Consider the following 27607-nt stretch of genomic DNA (forward strand, 5'->3'; position numbering starts at 1 on the left):
TAAATGCAATCGGCTGTAACAACTAGTAAAGACTTGGAGAACGATCAAAGAACTTAACACGATTGTGTTAATTTTTTTTAACCGCAATACGCATTTTAGAAAAGTTTCCACGAAAATACATTGGTGGTTAATATGAACATGAGGAGATATGGTATCAATGCCAATGAGACTGTCTACCACAGTTCAAATAAAGTGGTTGTAAACAATTATAGGCATCCGTGCGGCCTTCAACAATGAGAAAAACCAATACTGTATGAACAGCTATTCAAGGCACTGACATGAAACATGAAAATATTCAATTGAGAAAACTGACGGCATAATTTATAACAAACGAATTTATGAAAAGCAAATATGACAGACATGAACCAACGACTACCACTGATCGAACTACAGGCTCCTGACAGGACAAACACACATAGAATGTGGCGGGTGAACATGTTTTGAGTGCTCAACACTCCCCTAACCTGCGACATTGGTGTAACAGAACAACAAAAGAACAAACTGTAAAAATCAGATGAAAAAAGTTTAACTCGTCAGATAGATACAAAGAAAAATACAACCGTTGAAGGACAATAACTCTACACAAAATCATCAGACTGAAACAAAATTCAAATTTGAACTGTAACTGGTCATGATTAAACTATTATATACCAATTATCACGTCTTCAAGAATGGCAAAAAAAATCAGAAAACTATTATTATTTAAGTGAATGTTTTAAGTCAAAGGACCATAACTCTGCACAAAATCATCAGACGGGAACAAAATTCGAACTTGATCTGTAACTTGTCACGATAAAACAATACAACACATATCAAATAAATATCTTAAAGAATGAAGAAAACAAAGTGTGGAAAACTGATTCACCTGACTGACGGATATACATACATACAGACAGACAGAAAGAAGGAAAGACAGACAAAAAACACACAAACAGGACGTGATAGGGTATATATCCATCCCTCATGCCTTACAACAACAAAAAAGACCCTAAGTATACGTACATATATAACGAAATATCTAATCAATACCTGTCAAAATTTACATTTATTAATTCACGTATATATATAGCATAGTAAAGATAAATTCTATTGATTTATTTGCTTATTTAACAAATACAAATACAAAATGGAATATGAACTTCGACAGTCTGGTATTTCAAAATGATGATATGACAATGGTTGAATGTAACAACCACATAAATCTAATTGACATGATTATAGAGTCAGATATCGTCTTTAATTGCTTGTTCAATGTTCACAACTCGTTTCTTTCAGCTATCTTCTTTCTTTTCTTGTTCAACGTCTACGTCTTTCTGTTCTCGTTCAATATTAATGACTCGTTCCTTTGTCTCTTCAGCTCCTTTTGCTCTGCCTTGAATCATTAACATACCTTCTTCAGATAAAGTAGAAGTTATTCCATCTACATCAATATTCTAAAAGATAAATTAAAAAATGATAACAGTTTGCCAATGGTGGTGAATAAGATTATCAAGTAGTCATAAGCATAGAAATGGAGAAAAAAAACCTGACAGATTAAATATCAATAATACGCACTGTAAATGAAAAATAGGAGCCCTGGCTGCCCTAGTATCATTTCGAATTATGATAACGCTCTTGGAGGAAACGAAAAACGACAAAAATGTTAAGACAAACAACAGTCTACATAACACAACACATAATACTAGTATGAAGCCCGGCAACACGAAACCCCAAAAAGGAGTGATCTAGCTATAGTATGCTTCGAAATGAGTAACAGATCTTGTTCAACATGTGGTACCCGTAGTGTTGTGACGGCGTGCACAAAGTTGACGGCAACTGTAAAATGCGCTTTTTAAATAGTTTTATACAACCATGTTTAAAATATTCATGGATAAGAATAAGAATAAGAATTTTTTTATGATAAAATTATAAATGCATGCCATTAAAATCCACATTACTATAGTAAGGTAAATTAAAATTAAATCTATTAAGCATGAAACGGACATATAGAAAACGGCAAAAATACGGTGTAACTTGTAACTTTAAAAAAACATAAATTAGAGTTTTTGACCTAAAACTTTTACAAATTCAACATATTTTCCTGTATTTTCGTATACTAGAATTGTTCGGATTCGGACTCGGACATCACACGAAATTCATCGCAAAAAAATCAAAAACTTTCATGGTTTATAAGTTTGGAATGATCTTTGTTATGTGTAAGAAGTCGTAATTTGGGAGGACTAATAATCGAAATGGAAGAATCGGCAAGATAAAATATGTAATTGCAATCTGTTTATTTTCAAAATAACTTGGTATTCCAAATGTGCATAACCAGAGGTTTAAAATAATCTGCAAAATATGAAGGATTCGATAGTCCAGACTGAACACCTGATTTTTTTTTATGTCCAGCTATTATGTTACAATCTAAAGAAATGACGTTTTAACGTTATTTTCCGAAAAGGCTCCAAGACATAGTCGCTAATCATTTCCATTTCACTGCTCTTAGCATATATTTATTTATATTTCCAGAATGTGCATTTGCTTTACTTTTTTTTTTCGAAAGAAAAAAGAAATATGTTGAACGTAAATATTTAAAGTTATGTGATATACTAGGTGTCCAGTGTTTTTGTTACGTGCTTGTTTTTCTGGGGGGGGGGGGGGGGGGGATGCCGACGTCGTAAATGATTTTAGTAATTTGAAGACGTTACCTTTGTGGACTCAGCTTTGTGCACGCCGTCTAAACTCTCGTTGAACTTCACAATATTACTTTTTATTTATCAAATTGTTTAAACCGTTTGCTCGATTGGCGTGCTAATCAGACATTTTAAATTTATCAAGAACCAAGATGAACCAAGTCAGAAAATGACAATTGTTTTCCGTTCGTGTTTGGGCTTTTGATTTTGTCATTTGATGAACCGTTAGTTTCTGTTTGGAATTTTCTTTATTATTTTACTTTTAAAAACGAATTACCTCTGGAATAACAAATTCCCGTGTAAATTCTCGTGTAATGAAACCATGATTGTCTTCTTTCTGTTCGTGTTTTCCTTTGATGATAAGTCTGTCTTCAGCTATGGTGACATTAAGTTCCTCCGGTTTATACATAGATACATCTAATTTTATTTCCAGCTTCTTGCTGTCATATTTGACCTGTTGTAAGGAACAAGAATGTTGTTAAAAATTCAGTTTTAAATCGAATTTGACATTTTTTTATGCGGCAAACTCATGCAGTGTACACTGTGATTGGAGAAATCAGTGTATAAAACTTGTACTTGGATAGATACTGATCTAAGATTGTGAAAAAGGGGAATTGGGGCTGTTTAGCCATTGTTTAAAATAATAATTGTAAAACATCAAACTGGTTATGCATTCCCGGCCGTTAAATCCGCCTCAACTTAATCAGAGACATATAATTGTATTTCTCTGACTTAATCATTTCTAAAAAAAACAATGTATTATGATAACCTCCGTCGGATATCCGATTATAAGTCATCTAATTCTTGTCATTATAGGGAGCGAATTCTAACGAATATCAATTACAAAAAATAAAAATAAATAAAGACTCACTTCTGCAACTTCAGATTTCGCTAATGCATCAGCTACTTCTTTTGATCTGACATAATCTTCATTATACCACGGACTTCGTGTAAAATTGTCAAACATCTTCGCCATATCCCGAAACTGAGATTCAAAAGGTTTGACGAAAAAGTTTTCATTTCTAACAGAATCCCAAGGATCTCTTCGGTGCCAAAACATTGGTACATTTTTCCTGGAACTCAGCCACCTCGGACAGCCACTGGTTATCTGGCGGCATGCTCTGGGAATAAATCTCACCAACATCTTTGCAGCTTGTCTTTTTCTTTCTGATGAAATCTTATAAAAGTTTGCGAATAAATAGTCAGCTGATTACATAATAAAAGTACGTACATTCTTGATCATTCTATAAATACAACGCAAATTCCCGATTTTTCTATATTAAGTTCAAGGTTTGTTATTTGCGTATCGTTGTTTTAATACAGAAAAGCCCCGAGGACATCCGGACAAATTTTTATTAAATGATTTGAGTTATTTCCCTTTACTCATGGAATCGTTAACATGTATGAACTCAATACTTCTGTAATTATTAAATAGACAACAAAAAACCTAAACATGATCAATTTTACATGCACAGAACCCAGTGCACATCATTTATACTGCTAAAAGATGTACTTGCGGAAAAAGATAATTGAAGTGGAGTCGAAAACTTGACAATTCTACATAGGAAAAAAATAAACGAATTGGTTACTGAGCATGCTGAGAACACTTTTGCTTAATAATACACGATTCTTCTAAATTCTAAAGTTATAACTGTTAATGTCAGAAGAAAAAAAGTAGCTGGAAGTCTCTTTCTGTTGTGTACAAAACAATTGAAAATCAGTGAATTTAAGTTAAATTATTGTAAATCATTTCTTGAAAAAAAACACCCTGACCTGCATTTCTTATTCAAATTTGGTATGAAAGATCACAGAATGTTACTAACCAAACCCATAGTCGAGGGGGAGGACAGGGGGGTACCCTTCTCCCTTCTCCCACCCCTCTTCTCCTTTCTCCTACCCCTCTTCTCCTTATTTTATTTTTTTTAATTTACCGGAAAAAAAGAGATATTTTATTTTTTCATATTTAATTTTTTTTCTCCAACTTTTTCTCCTTTCTCCCAGCCTCCCTCTCCTTTCTCCTACCCCCTTTCTCCTTTCTCCCACCCCCTTTCTCCTTTCTCCTACCCCCTTTCTCCCTGTCTCTCTTACCCCTGTCCTCCCCCTCATAGTCGGCAACAAAAGATAAATGGATGAAAATTTGAAGAGCAAATTTATTCTACTCGTAAATTCAAATTCTTAAGGTTGTTCAAAAACATATCAAAATTTGAATGTTTTGAGTGTATCAATAATTCGACTTCCTAGAATATCAATCAAATCAAAACGATATTCAGCGCTCCACGTTATTACAAAGATGTATTTTGAAACTTCTTGGTAAATATTTTGACAATTTTTGTTTACATCGAAGTACAACAAAAATCATTACATCATGAACATGCACGAAATACTTGCCACTGGACGTCAAGAAACTACAAATAAAAATACATATATTGATCTGTCTCTGAAAGACAATGAATATAGTTTTACTTTTGAGATATATTTTTGTGTTGGCTCAAATTGTTCTTATACATTTTTTTTTAAAAGATACTCCAATACGATGAAAAATACAGTTTTGGGCCTAGTGAAGACGTTTATTATGTGATTTTAAATGATTAAACATACAGTGTACACAATTTTGTTGATAAAAACTACAAAGTATATTCACTTGAAAAGATAGAGCTGTATTTTAAAAGTACATCAGAAAAATCATCGTAGAAAATTGGTTCTCCTTTGAAATATCATTTTTTTTTTAAATCTTCTCACATTGAAAGCAGGCTATTGTGCTCGGTAATTAATTTTCTCCACTGCATTGCATTTTGCGTGTTTTTTGTGACAAAGTTTTTGTTTTTTGCAATCCACATCATCTACCGGGGCCATTACATTACAGTGTCCCCGGGGTCCTTACCCACTGCTCCGCCTACCCCTGCAGAGCAAAGATTTTACCAAAATCTAAGTAGTATTACAATATCGTACTAAGGGTAAAATTGGAAAGACCGGTATACCAGATCCAACCTCATTGTCAAGTTTGAAAAGTGAATAATCTCGTGCAAAACCAGCCAATCAAACAAAGCAGATTTGTAACGCAAGCTAATTAGTTATCAAAGGTACCAGGATTATAATTTAGTACGCCAGACACGCGTTTCGTCTACATTAGACTCATCAGTGACGCTCATATCAAAATATTTATAAAGCCAAACACGTACAAAGTTGAAGAGCAGTGAGGATCCAAAATTCCAAAAACATGGTATTATAAGGCTTGTCTGTGAAGATTTCTGTCGAAGTTTGATTTCTAATCAAATAGATCTACATGGTATCAACTATGGCGTTTGTATTAACTTTAGATTGAAAAATTAAAAAAAATCTTGATCTCGTAGATTTGAATATGTCTGAAACCGATGATTCTTTCATTTTCACTTGTTGTTTCCAAAAATAATGTGAAGTATTTTAATCTTTATTGATTTATCCATCAATCAAGTATATATTGGTAACATTCACGTTGGTTTTTTTTTTTTTTTTTTTTTTTTTATAGTTTTGAGTTAGATTTTCATTTAAAATATGACAAATAGTTATCAAATGTACCAGGATTATAATTTAGTACGCCAGACACGCGTTTCTTTTTCATAAGACTCATCAGTGACGCTCATATCAAAATATTTATAAAGCCAAACAAGTAAAAAGTTGAAGAGCATTGAGGATCCAAAATTCCAAAAAGTTGTCCCAAATACGGCTAAGGTAATGTATTCCTGGGATAAGAAAATCCTAAATTTTTCGACAAATTCAAAGTTTTGTAACAGTAAATTTATTATATATATTAATGACCACATTATTGATATTCATGTCAACACCGAAGTGTTGACTACTGGGCTGGTGATACCCTCGGGGACGAAACGTCCCGTGACCAGCAGTGGCATCGACCCAGTGGTGTAAATAGTTATCAAAGGTACCAGGATTATAATTTAGTACGCCAGACGCGCGTTTCGTCTACATTAGACTCATCAGTGACGCTCATATCAAAATATTTATAAAGCCAAACACGTACAAAGTTGAAGAGCAGTGAGGATCCAAAATTCCAAAAACATAGTTATTCTATTCCAAGTGAATAGTATAAACCATACTTTTTTTCTTTTCATGTGTTTGTGACAACATTGTCCAAGGATATGGGAGGGTTGAGTGCAAACAAACATGTTTAACCCTGTCCCCCACATTCATTATGTGTCTGTCCCAAGTCAGGAGCCTGTAATTTAAATTTAGAAGTCGTTAGTTCATGTCCGTCATATTTTTTTTGTTAATTGTTTTGTTATTAATTAGGTAGTTAGTTTTCTCTTTTGAATTGTTTCAAATTTTACATGTCGAGGCCATTGTTTCTATAGCAATCTATACGATATGGCTTTGCAATGTTGAAGGCCTCAAAACCGAATTGGGGATGTATAGCCCACTATATTTAGCAAAACATTTTGGTAAGGTTGCATTTTAATTATGTAGTATTTGCTTTAGCACTATTTTATTTGAACGAATCTAATATTCTTTTCGGAAATATGAAATTTACTTTTTATTTTGTTGATTGGTTGTCCAGTGGCAAATATTTCATGAATGTTCAGGACCTTTTAGGTGGTGAACTCAAATCAATAGTGATCTTCATCTCATTATATGCGAGAGGATGCAATCTTAAATACAGAAAGAAATTGAGTTAGCATCCAGGAACTATTTGTTAACAGATTTTGGTTTATTTTTTATTACTTGTGTTTGCATCTTGAAAGGGGAGAAGTGGTATAATTTCTACATTTAAAAAAAATCAACAGGCATTAATTACATTTCAAAAACTTTATGCTTGTAGTTTTTTATCGGTATAATTGTGTATGCTTGCTACAGTTTGTCTTAATGTACTAAATGTGTTGTAATTTTCACCTTTTTGTCCACGAGTAGATAATTGTAGTTTGCCATAAAGACGGGACTTAAAGAAGGAGGCCATGGTGGTCAAGTGATCTATGAAGTTCATCTTCTTTTCCATGCATTAGCCTGACAACACTGAGATTGAAAGTTTTAACATTGCAAGTGGCTGGTTTACTTGACTACAATCTTAGTTGACTAGGATTACCATTTTTCTGTTGAAGGTTGAAGGTGTATTTGACTCCTATCTTAATGAGTAGGTGTGCCAGTTTTCCTAGCCTGGGGGCCAATGATTCCCTCCTGATTCAACCAACAATAAAAGTTGGCTGCCAAAATGTAGCCAATACTGCTGAAAGTGGTGTTGGAGGGATGTATAAGTACTTGTTAACGTCCACTCTGTTTTTGTTAGATGTATTTTTATTTGTATTCATCTGATGAGTTGAGCCTTTTTCAACTGATTTTCATAGTTCGTTATAAGTTTGATAGATTAGATTTGAAAAATCAAAATATTTGAAAAATAATTAACAACCAAAACCGAAAGTTATGTTGTACTGTTACACCACTTTCCCAGGTTAAGAGGTAGAGCTCTCACAAACATGTTTAACCCCACCACATTTTTATGTGCTTGCCCAAAGTCAGGTGCCTGTCGCTCAGTGTTTGTTGATGGTTCATGTCTGTCATAATTATTTTATTTTTTTTGTAAATTATTTTGTGTTAAGCGGTTAGTTTTCTTTATTGAAATCTTTTATATTTTTCTTATCAGAGCCTTTTATGGAATAGATGACCATACAGTATGGGTTCTTCTCATTGTTGAAAGTCATACAGTTGCCTGTAATAGCTTACATTCACTTCTTTTGAACTTTGGTCGATAGTCGTCTCATTGGCAATCATACCCCATCTCCCTATTTTTATATCAAACAACAAAAAATTTCTCAATAAATCAAAATGTATAGTCCAAACACATCAAATCTAAGAAAGGAACAACAAAATATTTCAATTATTATTCTGTTTTATTATAATAGCTGCACTTTTGAATGGAATATATTCTTAAAAACATACAAATATTTGTTTTTCAGGTCTAAAAACTCGCAATACAGTCACAATGTTATGATATACATGATGCAAAGGAGAAGGTACAACTCTGGGCAAAGTAATACCTAAAATAAAATGATTTCAAAATGTTGCTAATTTACAGAATCCACTAAATCTAAAAACATCATAGCGGTAAAAATGCATTACTTTGTTTAAAATATCACTTTCATTGTTTATAGGAACTTTATAATTCACTAAAATGGTGAAATTGCATAAAATCCGAAATAATTGACTTGTACTTGTTTAAAAATAAGAATGAGCAAAACTTTGAATTAATTTATTCAAATTGCAACAAGAAATACTTTTGGACTGAATTTAAAGACCTTAAATCAGCTACAAATTGTACCTTCTTCTTTCTAAAAAAAATCTTTATTATAAAATCCCCAAAATGGATTGTTTTATAACTACCTTTTCTTTCACAGTTTCTGACCATATCTGCTTTTATTTAAAGTTACATCAAATGGTTACATGAGAAATCATATTGGAATAGTAACCAGTTCAAATATTCAAATTTATAACATAAATCATTCAAATGTGCAAAAGTAATATTAACAAATAACAAACAAACAAATAACATGCTTTAACAAATATCTTCACAAGAATAAAATAAAAATATTTTACTGAATTAGCAATGTATAAATATAATTTTAAGATTTTTAATATTAAAGCCAAATTCCCTGTGATGTTATTTTTTTTTAAAGATAAATTTTTAATATCTTGTGAAAACTTATAAAATTAATTGTTATCGATATAAATAAAATATTTTCACATTATATACAAAGCCAACTTTTCTGGCTTTTAAATAATATACAAATAAATTGGGAATGTAAGTTATGTTAAATATTTTAACAAGGTGAGCACATGCACTGTACAAGAGTGCTAAGGAATTAAAAGGTTAAAATTGAGGTAGATCAACATAATATAAACAAGAAGAGTTTTATTCTCTCCAGGTCTTTCTAACATAATTAAAGCTATGAAATAGTACATTCGAGCTTTGGTGATTTTTTTTTTTCAGAAAGCAAGACAAAAGATAATTATTGACAAAATTGTTAAAAATAAATTTTGTGTCTTTTGTATTAAATACTGTGTGGCATTCTCAACAAAAATGTCATGGACTGCTTATAGAAAAACAATTTTCTTAAAACTCAAGGAAGGTACCTTAATGTTTTAAAATATTTATCTATTTAACAATATACTATGAAAATTTAGTTTTATGTTACACCAGATTGAGATATTGGAATTAAGATATTAAAACTTTTAAAAAGAGTTATTTCCCCTTCATCAGCTTACTTAATAAAATACATGGTAAAAATATATATTGCTGTTTTTTTAAGTGCTGATTTACTTGGCAGTTTCTTGAATATCAATCCAATTTTTAAATTCCAATTATAAGAATACAATTAGATATTAAAACTTCTAGGGTACAAAATAATCTGAGATCAATAAAAATACACATAGTTTGCAAATGTATCACAATTATGCAAAATAGAATGTCATGGCAAAGTAAATAAACACTCCATCATTATTTTTCTGTCTATCAGCAGTTCATCTTATGTATAAGAAAGATGAAAATGAGAAGTTTACAATGAGAAAATCACAGAATTTCACACGACAAGATCTCTCTGTGCATGAAACAATTCATCTTCTAGTTCCTCTGGATTTATAGTATAACTCCCTGAAGTAGTCGTGGCAGCATCATCATCTTCGTCTCGCGACCTTAATGTACTCAAACTTTCAGGACGCAGGTGAAAATAATCCCTGTCTTTTCTTGGATATTGAGCATATGCACTTTGCTGTAGAAAATCCCATGAATGATATTGCAAGTCTTTTGAACTATTGTCTAAATATGGCTGACTTGTAGACAGATTGTTTACAATATTAGCACTAGCGTTGTTTTTAATATTATACGAGTTGGGTCTCGCCATGTGTCTGTTATCACTGTTTTTGTTTCTATAAACATTTAACTTGTCTTTGGAATAAGAATTTGTACTGTAATATGATGGTGGAGGACTCTGGAACTCAAACGATCGGGAATCATCTGTAAAAAGAAAATAGAAACAGTTAATACAAATATCTACTGGTACTCTTTCCTTATCAGTAAACTAGTTACAAAATAAACTGGTACCAAGTTCCTAATCAGTTTTGCTTTGACAAATATAAGAATTAAGTGAACACCAAACATCTCCTTCAAAAACTTTCAATCACCATGGAAACATCCGATTTGAAGGAAATTCGTGATATAAGGTTGTGATTTCTTAGCTGTTTGTTCCACTCTATTAACTCCAAAGATAACGCTTGAGGAATCAATGTGCAAATTGTATATGTGCAGTTGTAAGGATTCTGATTGATGGCAAAAAGGTGTAATAACCTAAGTGATTTTCAGGATTGTGTGCTGATTTTTTTACCTCCACTCATTACACATAATTTTATCTTGTGATTTGATGTATGCAGTTATTAAACTGTCTATCTATTTTTTCAATTGATATTTTGATCAGACATATAAATGCAAACATCATTAATAAGTAAGCTGCATCAAAACAAATTTTCACATGTATACAGTTTGTTGACGCATGCACGAGCAATGGAAATCGATACTAACACCTAAGAAAGTGAAAAGATTTACGTATATATATTTTGCATTATGAGAAAAGCAGATCGATTTTTATATAATATATTTTGTACTATAAGAAAAGTGAAAGGATAACATATGTAATCTATAAGTTTAGCTATAAAGCCTTTTGTAGTGCAAAGTAAAATTCATACATCCATATACGATTTCATTAACCTGTGCACTCATGCATATCTTATTAGATTCATACTATTATTTGTAATATTAGATATAATCTTGATCAATATTGTAACTTAACTGTTTTGTTAACTTTGAAGATTAATAAATATTCATTTCTATGTGATCAAAATCTTCTTCTCTAATGATGTAGACATATTTAAACCACAAATTGTATGTGAAGATTTAAAATTTGTAATTAATGGGATTTTTTCATTAAATAATTTATGGGCTATAGATTTAGCAGATAAATTTTAATATGATACAGACTTATCCATAATTTGATGTTTTGAAAGTAAAATATATAAACACTTCCTTGATACTTAGATCAGGCAGTAAGAAGCCGATTTCTTAATAAGTAAAACTTTAAACTGTCTTTGAAAGATGCATAAAAGAGGCAATTTAAGGTGGTACCCAACACCTTCACTAAAATTAATTTGGCTCGTTTAATTTTCATAAAATTTTGACAAAGTATTTACTTTGACCCTTTGACAAAAATATAAAAATTTCAAAAATTTTGAACCAACCAATTTATCAGAAAAATTACACAGGTTATATAGCAGTTTGACAAATACTAATTTTGATCATTGAGAAGCTGAATATTCCCTTAACAACACAACGTAATTGAAAAGTTTACCTGATTTTACAGAGTTATCTCCCTGTAGTGTTAGGTACCACCTTAACAAGTTTGAGTTTCTTTTTCAACTGTTGCAGCCAACATTTTGTAATAATTGGATAAGCCTGTAACATCTTGTAGTTCATATTTGCCACTGGACATTAAGCATTAATTAGTCAATTACTCACATAAGATGTTATATCTTAACAAGACATTTATCCCTATCTCTCTTCTTACTCATTTTAAGGTGGTACCTAACACTACAGGGAGATAACTCTGTAAAATTAGTTAAACGTTTTAATTATGTTGTGTTGTAAAAGGAATATTAAGCTTCTCAATGATCAAAATTAGTGTTTGTCAAATTGCTATATAACCAGTGTAATTTTTCTGACAAAACGGTTGCTTCAAATTTTTTTTAATTTTTATGTTTTTGTTAAAGTATCAAAGTAAATACTTAGACAAAATTTTATGAAAATTAAACGAGCCAAATTAATTTTAGTGAAAGTGTTGGGTACCACCTTAAGGACTTGTTATGTTTTTTATCATTTGATTCCAGCACTACATTTGTGTTTTGTAAAACTCAAAATTTCTTTCCACAGATCAGAAAATGATTTGGACTGGTACCCAAATTTTTCAGAAAAAATGTCCAAAATAGTCTTACCTAATGTACTTCCCGGAACCTCATCTTCACTGCCACCTCTACCACTATCACTTGTAGTTGTCTCCCCTGAACTGTCGCTATGGTTATCACTAGGATGTGGTCTTTGGAGACGAGCCTATAACAATAGTAAGGTTAATAATGACTATGATGATTGCATTTTTCATTTTTCATATCATTTAAATGTGGTTTTACTGTGCAGACAAAAATGTTAAGACGTAATTTTCAATTTAAGTGTAATGGAACAATTTCAAAATGTTTTTGATTGATAGTTTTGATGGGTTGCTGTCTCACTGACATAAAGCTTCTTTTACTTATACTAAAGTTTCTTTTTATCATCTTTTTTTCACATTTTAAATTATAATTTCGAGATCAGATTATTTTGTGCAAACTGTGTACTTATTTTCTATACTAGATATATTTCTTTTTTTCTTATGTCATAAACACATTTTATATTTTGTGACTATAATGATGAAGCAGATAGACAGCTGGCTCACTTGTTTGAAGTGACTAATTTTCTCCATTATTTGTTGAAATAAAATGAATACCGATTATATTACAAGATATAAATGACTGCAATGCTTTTCCTCTGACATCAGATGCTAATTTCCTCTCATTTTTAGTCACATGACATAATAATGTGCTCATTCTGAAATTGTGCAGAAACATGTTTTTCCTATAATTTAACGTAATACTCGCATCATTCCGAATCAACATTTCAGTGGAGGTGCTCCTATACAAGGAGGTTGATAGAATGATAACTTTCTTACCTCTGTTTCTGTATTGTTTTTCAGTAGTATTTGTTTCAGCTGTAGTGCCTGTGTATTGGAATCGCTGTAAGGCTGGCTATGGTGAACTGATGGTTTATCATATAAATATGGCTCCTAAAAAACATAAATAATAATTTTTTTAACTTTGATTATTAGTAACTAAAATTTGTATTTTCAATTTGCATTCAAACAATATTCAAAAAAAAAATTCAATGTCATTTTTTTTAAATTGTTGTTCTTTTCTTCTTTAGTTACGGAATACCATCAACTTTTTGAGGATTACTTTCCGGCGCATGCCTGTATGAGGTCGCTTTAAGTTAATTTCATTTTTTTTTTTTTTTTTTTTTATTACTTGTTGGTAGCCCTAAGGGGAGATAAATGCTTCATGTCAGTTTTTTTAGGGTACAATTATTACTATACAACTTTATGAAAACTACATTTTGAACTTTTAGTATGTGTTATCAAATCTAGTAAAATAGTTATCTAAAATCTAAATTTTCAACAAACATTTGTATATCAAAGATTATAAGTTATCACATTTTGTTTTGATAATTTACAGGTCTATAATCCTATTTAAAAATAATCATGTTGACTTTATCAAATTAATCATAGACTAATTTACCGATTGTCTGAGAATATTTGTAAACATTTCGACCACAGAACAAAACATTGTTAATCCTCACCATGTGGACACTGACCAACTTTCTATTTATTTGGGGGAAAGTTAATTATTTTGTAAAAATAGAGGTCTGATTAAAATGACAAGATTGAAAAAATGTTGTGTCATTATGTTAATTTGCTGGATAAGTGTGGCTTTAGCTTAACCAAATATGGCAACACAATGCTAAAATCTAACAGATTATGAAAAAATCAAATTACATGTAGTTTCTTTTTTTCAAGTTGATATAGCCTTATAGGATTTTCTATAAAGGACAAATAACCATATATCCCTGTCCTTTTTCATTCGAAAATAGCACCTAATCTGGAAATCATATTCTTCTTTGTAGGCTTAATTAGTTAAATAATTAGCTACAGACCCAAAATTTTAGTTTTCAACAACTTTAAAGGTTATTATCATTTGGCAAAATTTAATTAATAGCACTTTGGTTTTTCCATGAAAATACTGCATGAAAAATTTGAAGTTAAAATTTAGCCGATTTCAATCTTTAAATCTTTGCTTGAAAGGTGCTACACTAAAACTTATTTAATAAAAATCTCAATATATTACAATTTAATATGATCTGATATAACAATCGAAACAAATCAAAGAGGAAAAACACATTTTGTTTGATCAAAAACCTGCGAGGCAAAAAAAAATGTGAAAAATATTCAACCATTAAACTTCAAATTTCATATATAACAGACATTAAAAAGAAATCAAATATCAGATTAAAATTTATGTTAATAAATATGCTATAAATTTTCATAAATTCAGAGTAATAAGACACAAATCTTTCACCATATTAAAATCATAAAACTAATTTAATACATTATATTTGACACCTTATAACATAAAAAGACAATTTTGAGAATTTTGTGCCATCAACCATTTTATGAAATGTGAATTAAATTTATGATACAACAAATTATGCAATATTTCAGGGTTCTCATCTTCCGACCAGTGACAATGCAAATTTGAACATGATAGGATTCTCCAAGGGAACAAATTTCCTATACTTAATATTCAAAAATATCAAAAGGATAACAATAATTTTCATGTAATGCGTTTTGATGATCAAATTCAAATTAACGACATCAGATTTTTCCAACAGAAAAAACATGTCGTGTATGGAGAAAATAAATATCTGATAAAGTTCGACACAAATGTACATATTCCATATTTTTCTACAGATGTCACACCAAATGTTTTATTAATATTGAGTGTTTTTCAGTGATCTTTTATTAAAAGCATTTTTGTGCTTTGTTCCCTACACTTGTATATGAAAAGTATGATCTCCAACGAGTCAAAGGTAAATCGGCAGGTTCAATACAAATTCAAAAGTAAGGGTTTACAAATATTTGGCGATTAAAGACAGTCGTTATGTTCAAATAGTGCTACCTTTAATCGTCACCTGTATTTAGTCTTCTCATTGAGAAAAATCACAATATTAAAGATTTACAATTGTTTAAAACTTATTTTCTGTTTTTATTATGGATTTTTCAAACCCATTTGATTATTTTGGTTCGGACTTTATTTGAATCAAAGGAAAGACACTTCAACTGTAATTCACAATTATTTACCGTGGGATTTTAATTTTGATGATCAAATCCTCAAACCTCCACTCGCCCTATCGAATAAATTGAAATGCGTTAATACTCCTTCGTGTTCAAACGTTCAAATTCACCTTAAGACTTGACTGAATTAATTCCGTGGAACAAATATTGTTTCTTTATTCTACGATTTGACACCCAGAACAAAAGATTCTTTCATTTATACTTTAAAATGAACAAACAATCTTTAAAACTGTTTTGATGTGTCGATGTTAAAGTACTTTTCCGAGGATGGGTTACAGTGAATAAAATTTTACATAGTAATTTTACTGATGTGTGATAGAGGACTATAAGAATTTATTTTTCTGAGATTTATGACCAAAATGCTTTTAAAATAATTTCAGTACTTGGTATTCTGTTTCATATATATCTAAACTACCAAGTCTTAAGCTGTATCCATCCACAAGATTAATTTTATTCATTAATGATAAATTACCCTTTCAACTTTGTACCATATGCAGCTTTTGATAAAATGTTCAATTTAGAATTTAGATGAAAGTGCTTTTTTTGTTTTGATAGTAATGACAAATTTCTATTCTTATGGTACATTTGCTGTTTTGTTTGAAGTTAAGTTGTTTTTAAAAACAAATTTTAACAATTACTGACATTTTAAGATAAATGACCATGTAATTTTTCACCCAATTTTGACTGAAATGTTTCAACTTATCATTTATGACAAATGAATTGACAAACTTCAAAAGAAATGACCACCTCTTCAAGGCCAATGTTTCCATTTGTCCCAATTGCATATTTAATAAATAGCCATTAATTTATCACAAGTATATGAATATTTTTCACACCTTTAGTTATATCTAATTCTAAAAGTTAGTTATTTCTTATTGTAAATCATAATTTTCCTGTATTGAAAAATTAAAAATGATCTTCTACATATTTATGAATATAAACAATTTCACTTAATTTTTGTTTTTGAATCTTTTCATAAATACTTTATTTTTTAGTACTTGGGCAAATCTTTGAGAAAAATATTTTTATATCATAATACCAAATGAACATTTGTTTTAAAATTAAATAACATTCTAATCATCTACTATTATCTGATGTTTGTACATATGTTATACCAGGTGATATAAGTTTTTAAAATCGTAAAATAAATATTTAAAACATTAACTATCGTTTAAAAATCCAAATGTCTTTATTTTTTTAAGATTTCCAATTGTCTAAAATCAGAAAGTCTGTATTTTCTCAAGATCTTCGATAAATGTTAAAAACCAAATGTCTATTTTGAAAATCTAAAATCTTTAAAGGGATACTAGTGACACAATATTTACTTTTCTTTACTTAACCCTAAATTCTAAAGCTGTCAATTAAATTAACCAGTCATAGTAAACTAAGCAAACAAAATTTTGAACATTTTCTTCCCAAATTTTTACAAGGATCTAAGATTTTTGAAAGCCACATATCAATACTAACAATTGATAAATAATTTCAAGCAAATAAAAATACCACAAAAAATTGTTTAAAAATTGAGAAAAAAAAAACAACCTTTTTTTAACAGCAATCTTTGATATTTACACCCCTGTTGAGGCCCCTAATTTGTCAGTTACACCTGACCAGCAAGATAATTAACAGGTATCATAGTGTGACCTGTCAAGATGTCCAGTATCTCTATCATAGAACCTACTGGCTGGAGGGATATGATACTAGATGACCAGTTTTACCGGATTTTTACTGTTAGATCTTTTACAAAAATGACTAATGAACTGTAATAAATGACAAACTAGTAGAAGAAGATATCATGCATTTATTGCATAATTATGTCCTTTAATTTCTCATTAATCACCTATTTAATATTATGTTATACTGTTATAACTGATACATTTTCTTTAAATATTGTATTAAGAAAACTCTATATTTTGTGGTCATTTACTGCTCTATTTCAGGAAAACAATAAATCTTTAAAAAAAAAATCACCAACTTGAAAAAAAAAAAAAATTATCAAATATTTTTAACATCAAAATGTCTATTACTTTTTATCAATTTCTTGCATGTTGTATTATGTGTAAAAATTAAAAATAAAAAGCTTTATTTTAAGAGGAAATTATTTTCATAGCATTTCAAAGAAAACTTTTTTTCCTGCCTAAACAAAAGTGGAATACAATATTAATATTTGTGGGGAACATTTTTTCAATTTTTATTTGTTATCCAAAAAATATTTTTATTGCAATAAATTTTTCAAGGTCCCTAACATCAATTTCCCAAACACTATAAATATAAAATAACAAACCTGTTTTTCATTAGAGTTGGGACTAATACTTCTTTGGAAGCTGTTGTCGAAAGATGTGCATGGTGAAAATGATACTTCTTTTCTTTTCTTATCGCCATTTTCAAACGAATCTGGCAGAGACGTGTTGGAGGTGGAGTGTTCAGAGTAGCCTGTCTGCATCGGAACTCCAAGTGGACCATTTCCAGCCGTGTATTTCTGTTCTTGTCGTTTCTTATCAATTTTCCATAAGAAATAAATTGTCAATCCTATAGCTGCCGAGATAAGTAAAGTTACAATTACCACAATTATTGAAATGGTAATATACTTATTTGAATCACCATTAGCAGACAGATGCGTTGAATTACTGATAATAACGAGAACATTTAAATCGGCACAGTCGGAATGGACGGGATTTCCTGCATCTTGAACACATACTCGAATACTTTGTGACGTATCCTTTGAAAAGTGGTACTGCTTGTTGAGAAAAAGTTCTCCTGATGTAGGATTCAAATAAAACATACTTGCCTCATTTCCGGAGAAAATATAATATGATAATTGTCTGTTTACACCGATATCCCTGTCTTCCGCTATAATTGTTGTAACAGGAAGTGATGTTATTGCTGTAGTAACAGTGTTATTTCCTTTTTTTGGAAATAAAATAGTTGGTTCATTATCGTTTACATCAGAAACTGTTATTATTACTTCAACAGAATTATTTTTTGATGGAATTCCTTTATCAGTGGCATAAACTTTAAAACTATATTGACTATGCTTCTCACGATCTAAGATTTCTCGTGTTCTAATCGTTCCGTCCAAGAGAACCACGAATGGTACAGTGAACTGATCTTTTTCAGCAATGGTGAAGGAAATATCCCCATTTAAACCATCATCTTTATCAATAGCTACAACTGAACCAACAGTTTCATCTGGTTTCAGACCTTCAGCGACCTCAAATATAAATCTAGATTTATTGAAAACGGGTATATTGTCATTTTCGTCTCGAATGGTAACAATCACAGATGCTGTTCCTGTCCTTCTTGGATCGCCATTGTCTACGGCCAAAACATGAAACATATGCTGTGACTGCTCTTCACGATCATAAATATCACTAGCAGTTATAACTCCTGTGTTAGAATTTATAGCAAATTTTGATACTGCATCACTGTGTAGAAAATATTGAATATCAGCATTGATACCGATGTCTTTATCCCTTGCTGAAACTTGTTTGATTGGATTTCCCAATTTATTATTTTCATCCACATAAGCTAAGTATACTTTCTCCAAAAATTCTGGATCATTGTCATTATCATCCGACACAGTCACATTAAAACTTGCTTCCGCACTTAATCTAGGTGTTCCGTAATCATGACAAACAATAGTGACAATATGAGCATCTTGTTTTTCTCTGTCTAATTTCTGCTTTACAACAACTTTGAATCCTTTATCAGACACTGGTAGCTTTTTAACATCAAAATAAGGATTAGGTGTTGAGCATGTCACGTTACCATTGTTTCCAATATCAGAATCTTCAACATTCACATGAGCAACAAAATTATCAATGTTCGTTGCTTCCGACAGCATAACTACACCGCCAGTTCCAGCAGACGGTAAATTAATCTTGACGACAGGCTTGTTGTTGCCAACGTCTTCAACTTTGACATTGACCTTGACCTGTGAAATCTGAGGACTGGTTCCATGATCACTGGCCTCTACGATAATACTATATTCCTCGTTAGGTTCGTAAACTAAATTTTTTAGCAGAGTTATATCCCCTGAGCCACCATCAATACTAAAGAACTGGTTAATACTCTCTAAATCCGTCTGCACCTGACTAAAATGATACGAAACAAGTCCATTTTGGTCTTTATCTGGATCTTCAGCAGTTACTTTTAGAATGACTGTGTTTGGTGGTACATCTTCTCGTACTGTAACATTGTACATTGGTAAACCAAATTTAGGTGCATGGTCGTTCACATCTAAGACGGTAACATCGATGTTTAGAATACCAGTTTGAGGCTGTTCCCCGCCATCTTTGGCTGCAATCTGTAATGTATACGTTTCCTTAAACTCTCTATTCAAAGGTTGTTTTAACACTATATGAAGGAGAAAACTGCCATCTAGTTTTTTGGTATAGTTAAGTCCAAAAGGTCCATTGTCTGGATAAATATCATAATTTTGGATTCCATTTCTACCAGTATCTTTATCCAATGCTGCTGGGACTGAAAAACGGGTTCCAACAGGTGTAGATTCAGAAACGTTTAATTTCATAATTGGTTGCGGAAAAGATGGAGCATGATCGTTGATATCCTGAACATGAACGGAAGTAGTTATCAACTTGAAAAAGTTTGTTTTTTGTGAATTTGCTACAAAATTTAACACAAGAATACAATCAGAAACATCACTGCATTCTGGAATAATTTCTCTATCGATCAGCATGATAGTTTGTAAAGCACCTGTTGATTTGTCAATGGAAAACATATTTTGATACACATTATCTCCAATGTAACCATAACTAATACTATCAAATTCTTCGCTCGTCAAATTTTCGGTTAATCTAGCTTCAGTAGCAATATTTCCAACAGGAGTATTCATAGGCAGTTCTTCCTGAATTGAGAACGAAATCTGTATGGTGTCATCTCCAAAACATGTTACAATCAGAAAAGTCAAAATCGAAAAACAAAATGAAGAGCACATGTTGATAAATCCAAGTTATTAATTCCAAGTATATCCAATCTTTAAAGTTGACATTACTTGTTCTCAGTTATACCTGAAAAGAGAAAAAGAAATTAAAATTAAAATCTTAAAAAATTTCATACCTTAATTATAACACTAAATCATGTAAATTGCAATGGAGTTTGTGCTTTGTGAATTTTATTTTTTGGCTTTTGAATTAGCTTGACATCAACCCATCACAAAGAATCTTACAATCAAGTGCATGTATTGACAATGGACCACAACAACATCACTTGGTCTGTGATGGAAATCTGTCTCATTGGCAATCATAGCTAATTTTTACAATTTGAACAGACTATGTATTTTATTAATTCAAAATACTCAAGAAACTGCCATGTATTATATAAATGTTCATATACACTTTTTTCTGAAAAAAATATTTTTAAGTAGAAATTAAATTGTATTTTAGAATTATTTAATTCCTCAAAAAAGACATAAAATCCTGTTAAACATCAAAATATAAATAAACCACAAAATAAAATAAAATTCTACCTTACATTTTTTCTAGTTTAAAATCCAAAAACTAATTTAAATTCTGTTGGTGGAAGTCACAAATGAATTAAAAACCACTTTAATCAAGTGACCCATGCATCACTGTGTACTGACCATTCTACAGACTATAAACTGACCAGTCAATTAAAGACCCTTTCTAAAGGTGTAAATCCTCTTGTCTAAATGCTAGAGGCTAAAGCTTGAAGTTTATATTGACATAGGTTGATTGGTCAGATATTTACCTTGTATTGGTCAAGAGGGATAAAAATATCTTCCACAAGTTTATTCTCCATTTTGATATATTCAATAATAACGTTTATTAACTGTATCCAGAGAAAATCAACATTTGACTATTTATTTTAAATGTATGTTCTTTAAAAATCCTGTCCTATTACACTGAAGGATAATATCGAAACACAAACAAAATTTTTGTAATCGTGTCCCTTTAAATAACTAAAATCTGTACTACTATTTATCATTGGTTTGTTAAAAAATTCAATCGCTATGAAAGAGATTTTGATCACTCACATCAGTAGCGTCATAAAATGTAAAAATCCACATTTTTTGAAAAGATGTCCTAATATCAAACCAACTGAAAATTAATTAACTCTCGTGAATGTAACTTTCTGAATTCTTTCACTTTACAATCTTTTTGAACATGTCAATATTATCAGTTCGGCGTGATACACTCTTCTGTCAAAAATGAATAAAACATATAGCACTCTCCAATGTTCAACTACTGTGTTTAACAATTCCGCTAATTTTCTACGCTGTCGATAATTTGAGAAATCGGCAGGTATTAGCTCATCTACTTGATACCGTGAAATCTGTCACGCTGGGTACTGGTTTAAAAATATGATTCAGAATATCTCAAGCTCATTTTATCGATATGACATTATTAAACTTTAGCTCCGCCCCCTCCTAGGATTACTGGCCATGGGACTTGAACAAAGGGATGCGATTCACTTTTTAGTTATGATAATATCGGCAAATATATAAATGATAGGTTACAAGCTTTTTATTATTTGATAATGAGAAAGAATTGATTTAAAGTTTAAGTTCATTTTTTCATAAACGGTAGTAAAAGTGACGACTACTTGTCAATTTAAAGTATAGGAAATTAAATAATTACAAGGTTAAAAATTAAATAGGTTCAAACAGTAAATGAACTCAAAACTCTTTTCATAATGGTCATTTAGCTGACCATTCAAATACCTTAACATTTTTAAAAATTTGGAGAATCTAGCAGACAAGGAAAATACTTTTAAGACAGTTAACAAATTTATGATAAAGAAATCTTACATAACAAATTTTAGTATTTAGCACCACAAGTTTTATAAAGCCAAAAGTATTTCATTAAAAGAAAGAAGTATCTATATTGATAACTTGAATCATCTTTTTTTTTACAAATAAAATATCAAAACTATATTTTGCATTTTAACAATGATGACCATTTAAAAAAAAAATAAACCCTACCTTGTACAATGACCAGACAAAAAATACATGTTATTCACTGACCAGTGTCCAATCCCCGCTTACAAAACAACAATATACCATTTATCAACGGAGAGGTCACTGAATTCCTGCACATTAAAGTGCCACCTAGTGAGCTGACACAATTGTGTTTTATCCCAAAAAACGACATGCATTTGTACAATGGTTAGCCATACATCACAACCGTGAGCAATCGTTTGTAATAATTCTGTCATTCAACGGTATTTGTCACAGTTTTTGAATTTGTCGTATACTTGTCAATAATTTCTACTAGGGAACATTACCTAACATGTAAAGGGGGTATTTATTAGAATTATAGATAATAAATGATACACAGTTTTTTGAATTTGTCGTATACTTGCCAATAATTTCTACTAGGGAACATTACCTAACATGTAAAGGGGTATTTATCACAATTATAGATATTAAATTATGTTACTGAGGTATTATAATAGATAATTTTACAATAATCAATGGTAGTACTTCTCTTGACCTTTATATAACTCCCATAATGTGTATACAATTACAACTAATATTTTAAATTGCTATATAGAATATACCAATATGACATGTTCATATATCATAATTTAAATTGGTGAAAACCTGGACCATGTACATAAAAGTTGTATCTAATTTTCTATTTAAAATTTAAAAAGAAAATATATTTAAACCTTGATATTATACATATCAAACCAAATATATATCCTAAATTTCATAATTTTTATTGTTATAACTATAAATTTTTATACAGAAACTTAAAGACAGTGCATAAACAAAAATTTTGGTAAAAATAAAAGAAATTAGCTTTTTTTGAATACTGAAAAGATCCTTTTTAAGAAAAAATAAAAGTACAAGTTATATCTATTATCTTATCAATAAAATTTGTATATGAATTTTCAAATGTGCCTAAGAAAATTTTAACTTAAAAATAAAATGATAAGAATTTAACCAACTTTTCTCTCTTGGCAATTCTTTGTGTAATATGATTTTTCTTCTTATGACAGAAGCTATGAAGCAAAATATGATTAATTGTCAATCAAAACCTAAGCTTATATAGTTCATTTCAAGTTCAAAGAGAGTAGTTCTGGCCACAGGTAAAACTCAGGTAGAACTCACAACCTGCTTAACCAGGTGAGTGGTCATGTCTGACAGGTTACTCAGTGTGCCAAAGGCTCATTAATTTGTCCAAACATTATCAATGATCATTAAAAAAAAATATTTTTATAAACAAGCTAACCAGGTACTAATTTTGATTTAATCACCCATTATAATTTGTAATAACAAATTTATGAACTTTTAATCTACATGATTCCTCTAAGGACTTATTAAAATTTTATAAACTGTACACCAAGTCCAAATATTCTTTGAAGTACATCAAAAAGGTAATTGATGAATTAAACTTTATGATAATTTTATAATTTTAATTCCTCAAATGTTTCTACTTGGGTAAAATTTATGAGGTACTGGTTGAAAAAAATTGTAAAGATTTAGCGTTTATATTTTTCAAAATCATGTTGTTAAATAAGTACCAATTTTAAGTTAATTTTCTAGTCACAGTTTTGATTTTCACAAATGAAAAAGGACACTATTAAGAATATTTTCACCTATGTGTCAAATATTTCAGATATAATACTTAAACAAATGGAAAAGATATGTCCATGCATTAGAATAATAGCTGGGTTACAACAATTTACTTTTGAGGAAAAGCCAAAATAAGTTCAGTTGTCCTTTTTTTACAATTTTCTTATGACAAAATATGAATAAATTAACAAAAAGAAAAGTTGATAAGCATCAATCGAATGAAACAAAAAGCCAAATTAATGGAGTTCAACATATAGTTCCTTTTTTCTGCAATGAGTTTTTGTCAATGACAATAAGCAATAACGGCAGTTCTGCCAACATATCTGTTTATAGTTAAAAAAAAATCCATTGACCAAATAGCATAAACAAATGATTTTTTAAGCATATATACTATTGAAGTAAACATATCTATTCCTTTTAAATAATAATCTTTGAAGTTGGTACAATGTCCCAATACTGTTTTATGCAACAACAGAACTATAAGCCTTAATAAAACCACATCATTTTAAGTAATTTCGAATATATAAATAATAACTAATAAATATATCAAAAGTGAACAATAATTCATAACACTTTTATGACATTATTACAAGCTAAATGTTTGTTGTTTTTTTTAAAATTAATTAAGGTGTGTCAATAGAAAGGATATTTGTGCAATAAACATGTCATGTAACTGTATTTAATTTACTTTTATTTGTGTATTCAATATTCTTCAATGAAAAAAGTGTTGTAAATATGATAGATTCTATTAATTTAGCTCCAAGGTTAGGAATATTAATAAAGTTAATACTTTTTATTGACCTTTTTATATGAAACTGGACTATGAGTGAAATAATACACTAAAATTTAATTACTACAGATTCATTTGTCAATGAGAACCAGTTTGTTTTTCAATGATAATTTGACGAAATGATTAACATGTCAAAACATTAAAATCGTTATTGTATTTTTTATTCAAGCGTATTCTAACATAAAATCATAATTATGACATACTATATATGTAGAGTGTCCTTCAAATGAATGCATCATTTTAGATTAATTCATGATAAACAAATGTTACATGATTAAAATTGAAGTAACCTAAATAGTCATATCTGTTGATATCTCTTTTTTGCAAGTATATAGAAACAAAGTTGCAGTCTATTATCTCGGTGTCTATGATTTTTGTCCTAGGTCAAATACAAAAGTGAGATAGACAAAAGTTTCAGCCACAAATGTTGGCAAAACTAACATCATGACTGTCATGATGTTAGTTTTGCCAACAGTGTCAGACATTTGTCCTTCCCTTTACATATTTCATATACTTGTATATCTTCATATTGACACAAAACCATAAAGAATGCAGGACACAATTAATGATATGCATAAATACAAAAAAACATACATTTGTGTGTCACATTGCAAATCATATCCTTTTACACGACCAGCCCATATAATTTGAATAGTACATATTTACAAATATATTGTCAAAGCAATGTTATTGTAAAACGACAACTCTAAAGCATGATATACATTTGTATTTCATTTACTTTTATAAAACTTGACTCATCAACTTTAAAATTCAGCACTCATTTAAAAAAAAAAAAAAAAAAAAAAATCCTAAAAATAGAAATCGTTTTAATATATATATTTTTGTATGCTTGAAGTTTATATCTATTGACCTTTACAATTTCAAGGCATAGATCAGATGAACCAATATTGTTAATTAAATTAAAATTAACATGGGTAATTTAATATTAGATCATCAACAAGGGCCAATAACTCATGATTATCAACAAGTACCTGAGAAATTTAACAAGTCACAAAGGGAGTGAGACAAAGAGACCTGATAATGCCACACCTATTACAAAGTCACTTATCACACCAAAAAGAAAAGGTAGATTACGTAACCGACAAAAGACTAAGCCGAAAGCTCATTGACCAACAATTACGTAATAAAATCTACAAGGGTAGATAACCAGGTGTAAGAAGCTTTGTTATGACTTTGATACATGTACATATCGTCATGAAATCAACGATCCAAGTTTATTGACTGGATAATCTTGATCACCATACTTAATGATAAAAGACAAACAAAATAGTGTGACAGGTCCATTGTGGTGTTGATATTATTGTTGATTTTTGTTTGTTTTCTGGTAATGATTGAGAAAGTCTTAATGAAAAGTGTCATATTTGTAAACATTTAATAAAAGGATGTCAAAACTAACAATAACAAAGATGTTCCTGTGTTTTCATAGAAATTTTCTTGGTGTTTAAAGGATTCCCCTTATCACAGGAAGGAGAGTATAAATTTTTGATAAAAAGTAGAATTGACTGGCATTGTTTTTAAAGATTAACTGATTGATAAGATAATGGTAAAAGCTATAACTGAAATAGAAAAAATAGACCCCCAGACACCTAAAAAACCCCACAAATGGGTTTCAACCTTGCTCATATTCTGATGTTGACATCCTATTATTTCTTTTCTTAATCTTAGTTCATCCAGGGACGACATCAAAAGTTCAATGTATGATAAAAAACTTAATTCACATAGTTTTTTCACTGACCCCCCCACCCCCCCTCTTAACTTAATTTGGGAAAAATTGATTTACCAATAGGGATATATGTAAAAATCGATTTTAAATATACAAAACTTGCAGAATTTTAACCCCCCCACCCCCAAACTATTTGATTTAAGTTTTTTTTATCCTACATCGATCTTTTGATGTTGTCCCTTAGATGAATAGTGTTATTTTCATCAATTCTAAACATGATTGGTTATTGCTTGTTTTAAGTCCAGTGGCAAATATTGCATGCATGTTCAGGACAATCAAATTCCTTCTATATATATTTAATACAGCAAAAGACATCTTTTCTAGATTTCAGATTTTTACCATCGCCTCCCGTCTTAAAGTACAAAAGTATTAAAAACAATGATTAATTATTAATCAAAATCTTTTAAAAAAATTCTCCCACAATTTTATGTTTTAAGTCAATTTTACAATGGGTGTGCAAACATTATAGGAAACCAAAAAAGTTAATTGTGATCAACAACGACGTTACCTAGGAAATGATTCATCAAACTTAATGAACAAAACAACATGAGGTTTCGGTTTTCAGTTGGCGTCATTTCAAAGTAGCGATTTGATGTATGGCTATTTATGACATAGGTAAAACAATGGATCAAGTATGAATACACTTATGACCCTACATTGACTCTTTAATTAGGTTGATGTCATATTATGAATGAGCTGTATGTTGACATTGATCAGCGTAAAAAAAAGATAGATTTTATTTAAAATATTACTTGGAAAAATGAATTGAAATTGCAGCAATTTACCAAAATACATTTTTAAGCATACTTGGTAAAAAAAATT

General features: G+C 30.1%; 2 protein-coding genes across 7 annotated transcripts in view; both read right to left on the reverse strand.

Annotated features, from left to right (window-relative positions):
* Positions 1–1080: 1080 nt before the first annotated feature.
* Positions 1081–3923, reverse strand: LOC143042381 (alpha-crystallin A chain-like). The gene is made up of 3 exons (XM_076214660.1): positions 3544–3923; positions 2950–3126; positions 1081–1433 (listed from the first exon to the last, which is right to left on the reverse strand). Exons 1-3 carry the CDS (start codon positions 3814–3816, stop codon positions 1272–1274), a joined length of 612 nt encoding a protein of 203 aa, XP_076070775.1. The 5' UTR covers positions 3817–3923; the 3' UTR covers positions 1081–1271.
* A 4603-nt stretch (positions 3924–8526) lies between these two features.
* The window catches only part of LOC143042382 (protocadherin-9-like), an 82430-nt gene continuing 63349 nt past the window's right edge, over positions 8527–27607 (reverse strand). For 3 of the 6 annotated variants that reach the window (XM_076214661.1, XM_076214662.1, XM_076214665.1), the window contains 4 exons: positions 17973–20718; positions 13457–13570; positions 12690–12804; positions 8527–10665 (listed from right to left, as the gene is read on the reverse strand). In XM_076214661.1, coding sequence (XP_076070776.1) covers positions 10232–10665; positions 12690–12804; positions 13457–13570; positions 17973–20645 — 3336 coding nt within the window. In that variant the 5' untranslated portion in view covers positions 20646–20718 and the 3' untranslated portion in view covers positions 8527–10231. Of the gene's footprint in view, positions 10666–12689; positions 12805–13456; positions 13571–17972; positions 20719–21181; positions 21344–21418; positions 22034–22652; positions 22785–27607 lie in introns of those variants that run through there. The other 3 variants (XM_076214666.1, XM_076214663.1, XM_076214664.1) reach the window with 3 other exon arrangements.

The sequence above is a fragment of the Mytilus galloprovincialis genome, chromosome 8, assembly GCF_965363235.1.
Source record: "Mytilus galloprovincialis chromosome 8, xbMytGall1.hap1.1, whole genome shotgun sequence".
Taxonomy (NCBI): domain Eukaryota; kingdom Metazoa; phylum Mollusca; class Bivalvia; order Mytilida; family Mytilidae; genus Mytilus; species Mytilus galloprovincialis.

What these genes read in the sequence shown, in the direction of transcription:
- LOC143042381 (XM_076214660.1), bottom strand. Translation starts at nt 3,816, where the DNA reads ATGTTGGTGAGATTTATTCCCAGAGCATGCCGCCAGATAACCAGTGGC. An exon ending in CGAAATCTGAAGTTGCAGAA is followed by an intron (nt 3,127 to 3,543) that starts GTGAGTCTTTAT and finishes TCCTTACAACAG; the next exon opens with GTCAAATATGACAGCAAGAA. An exon ending in GGGAATTTGTTATTCCAGAG is followed by an intron (nt 1,434 to 2,949) that starts GTAATTCGTTTT and finishes TTTATCTTTTAG; the next exon opens with AATATTGATGTAGATGGAAT.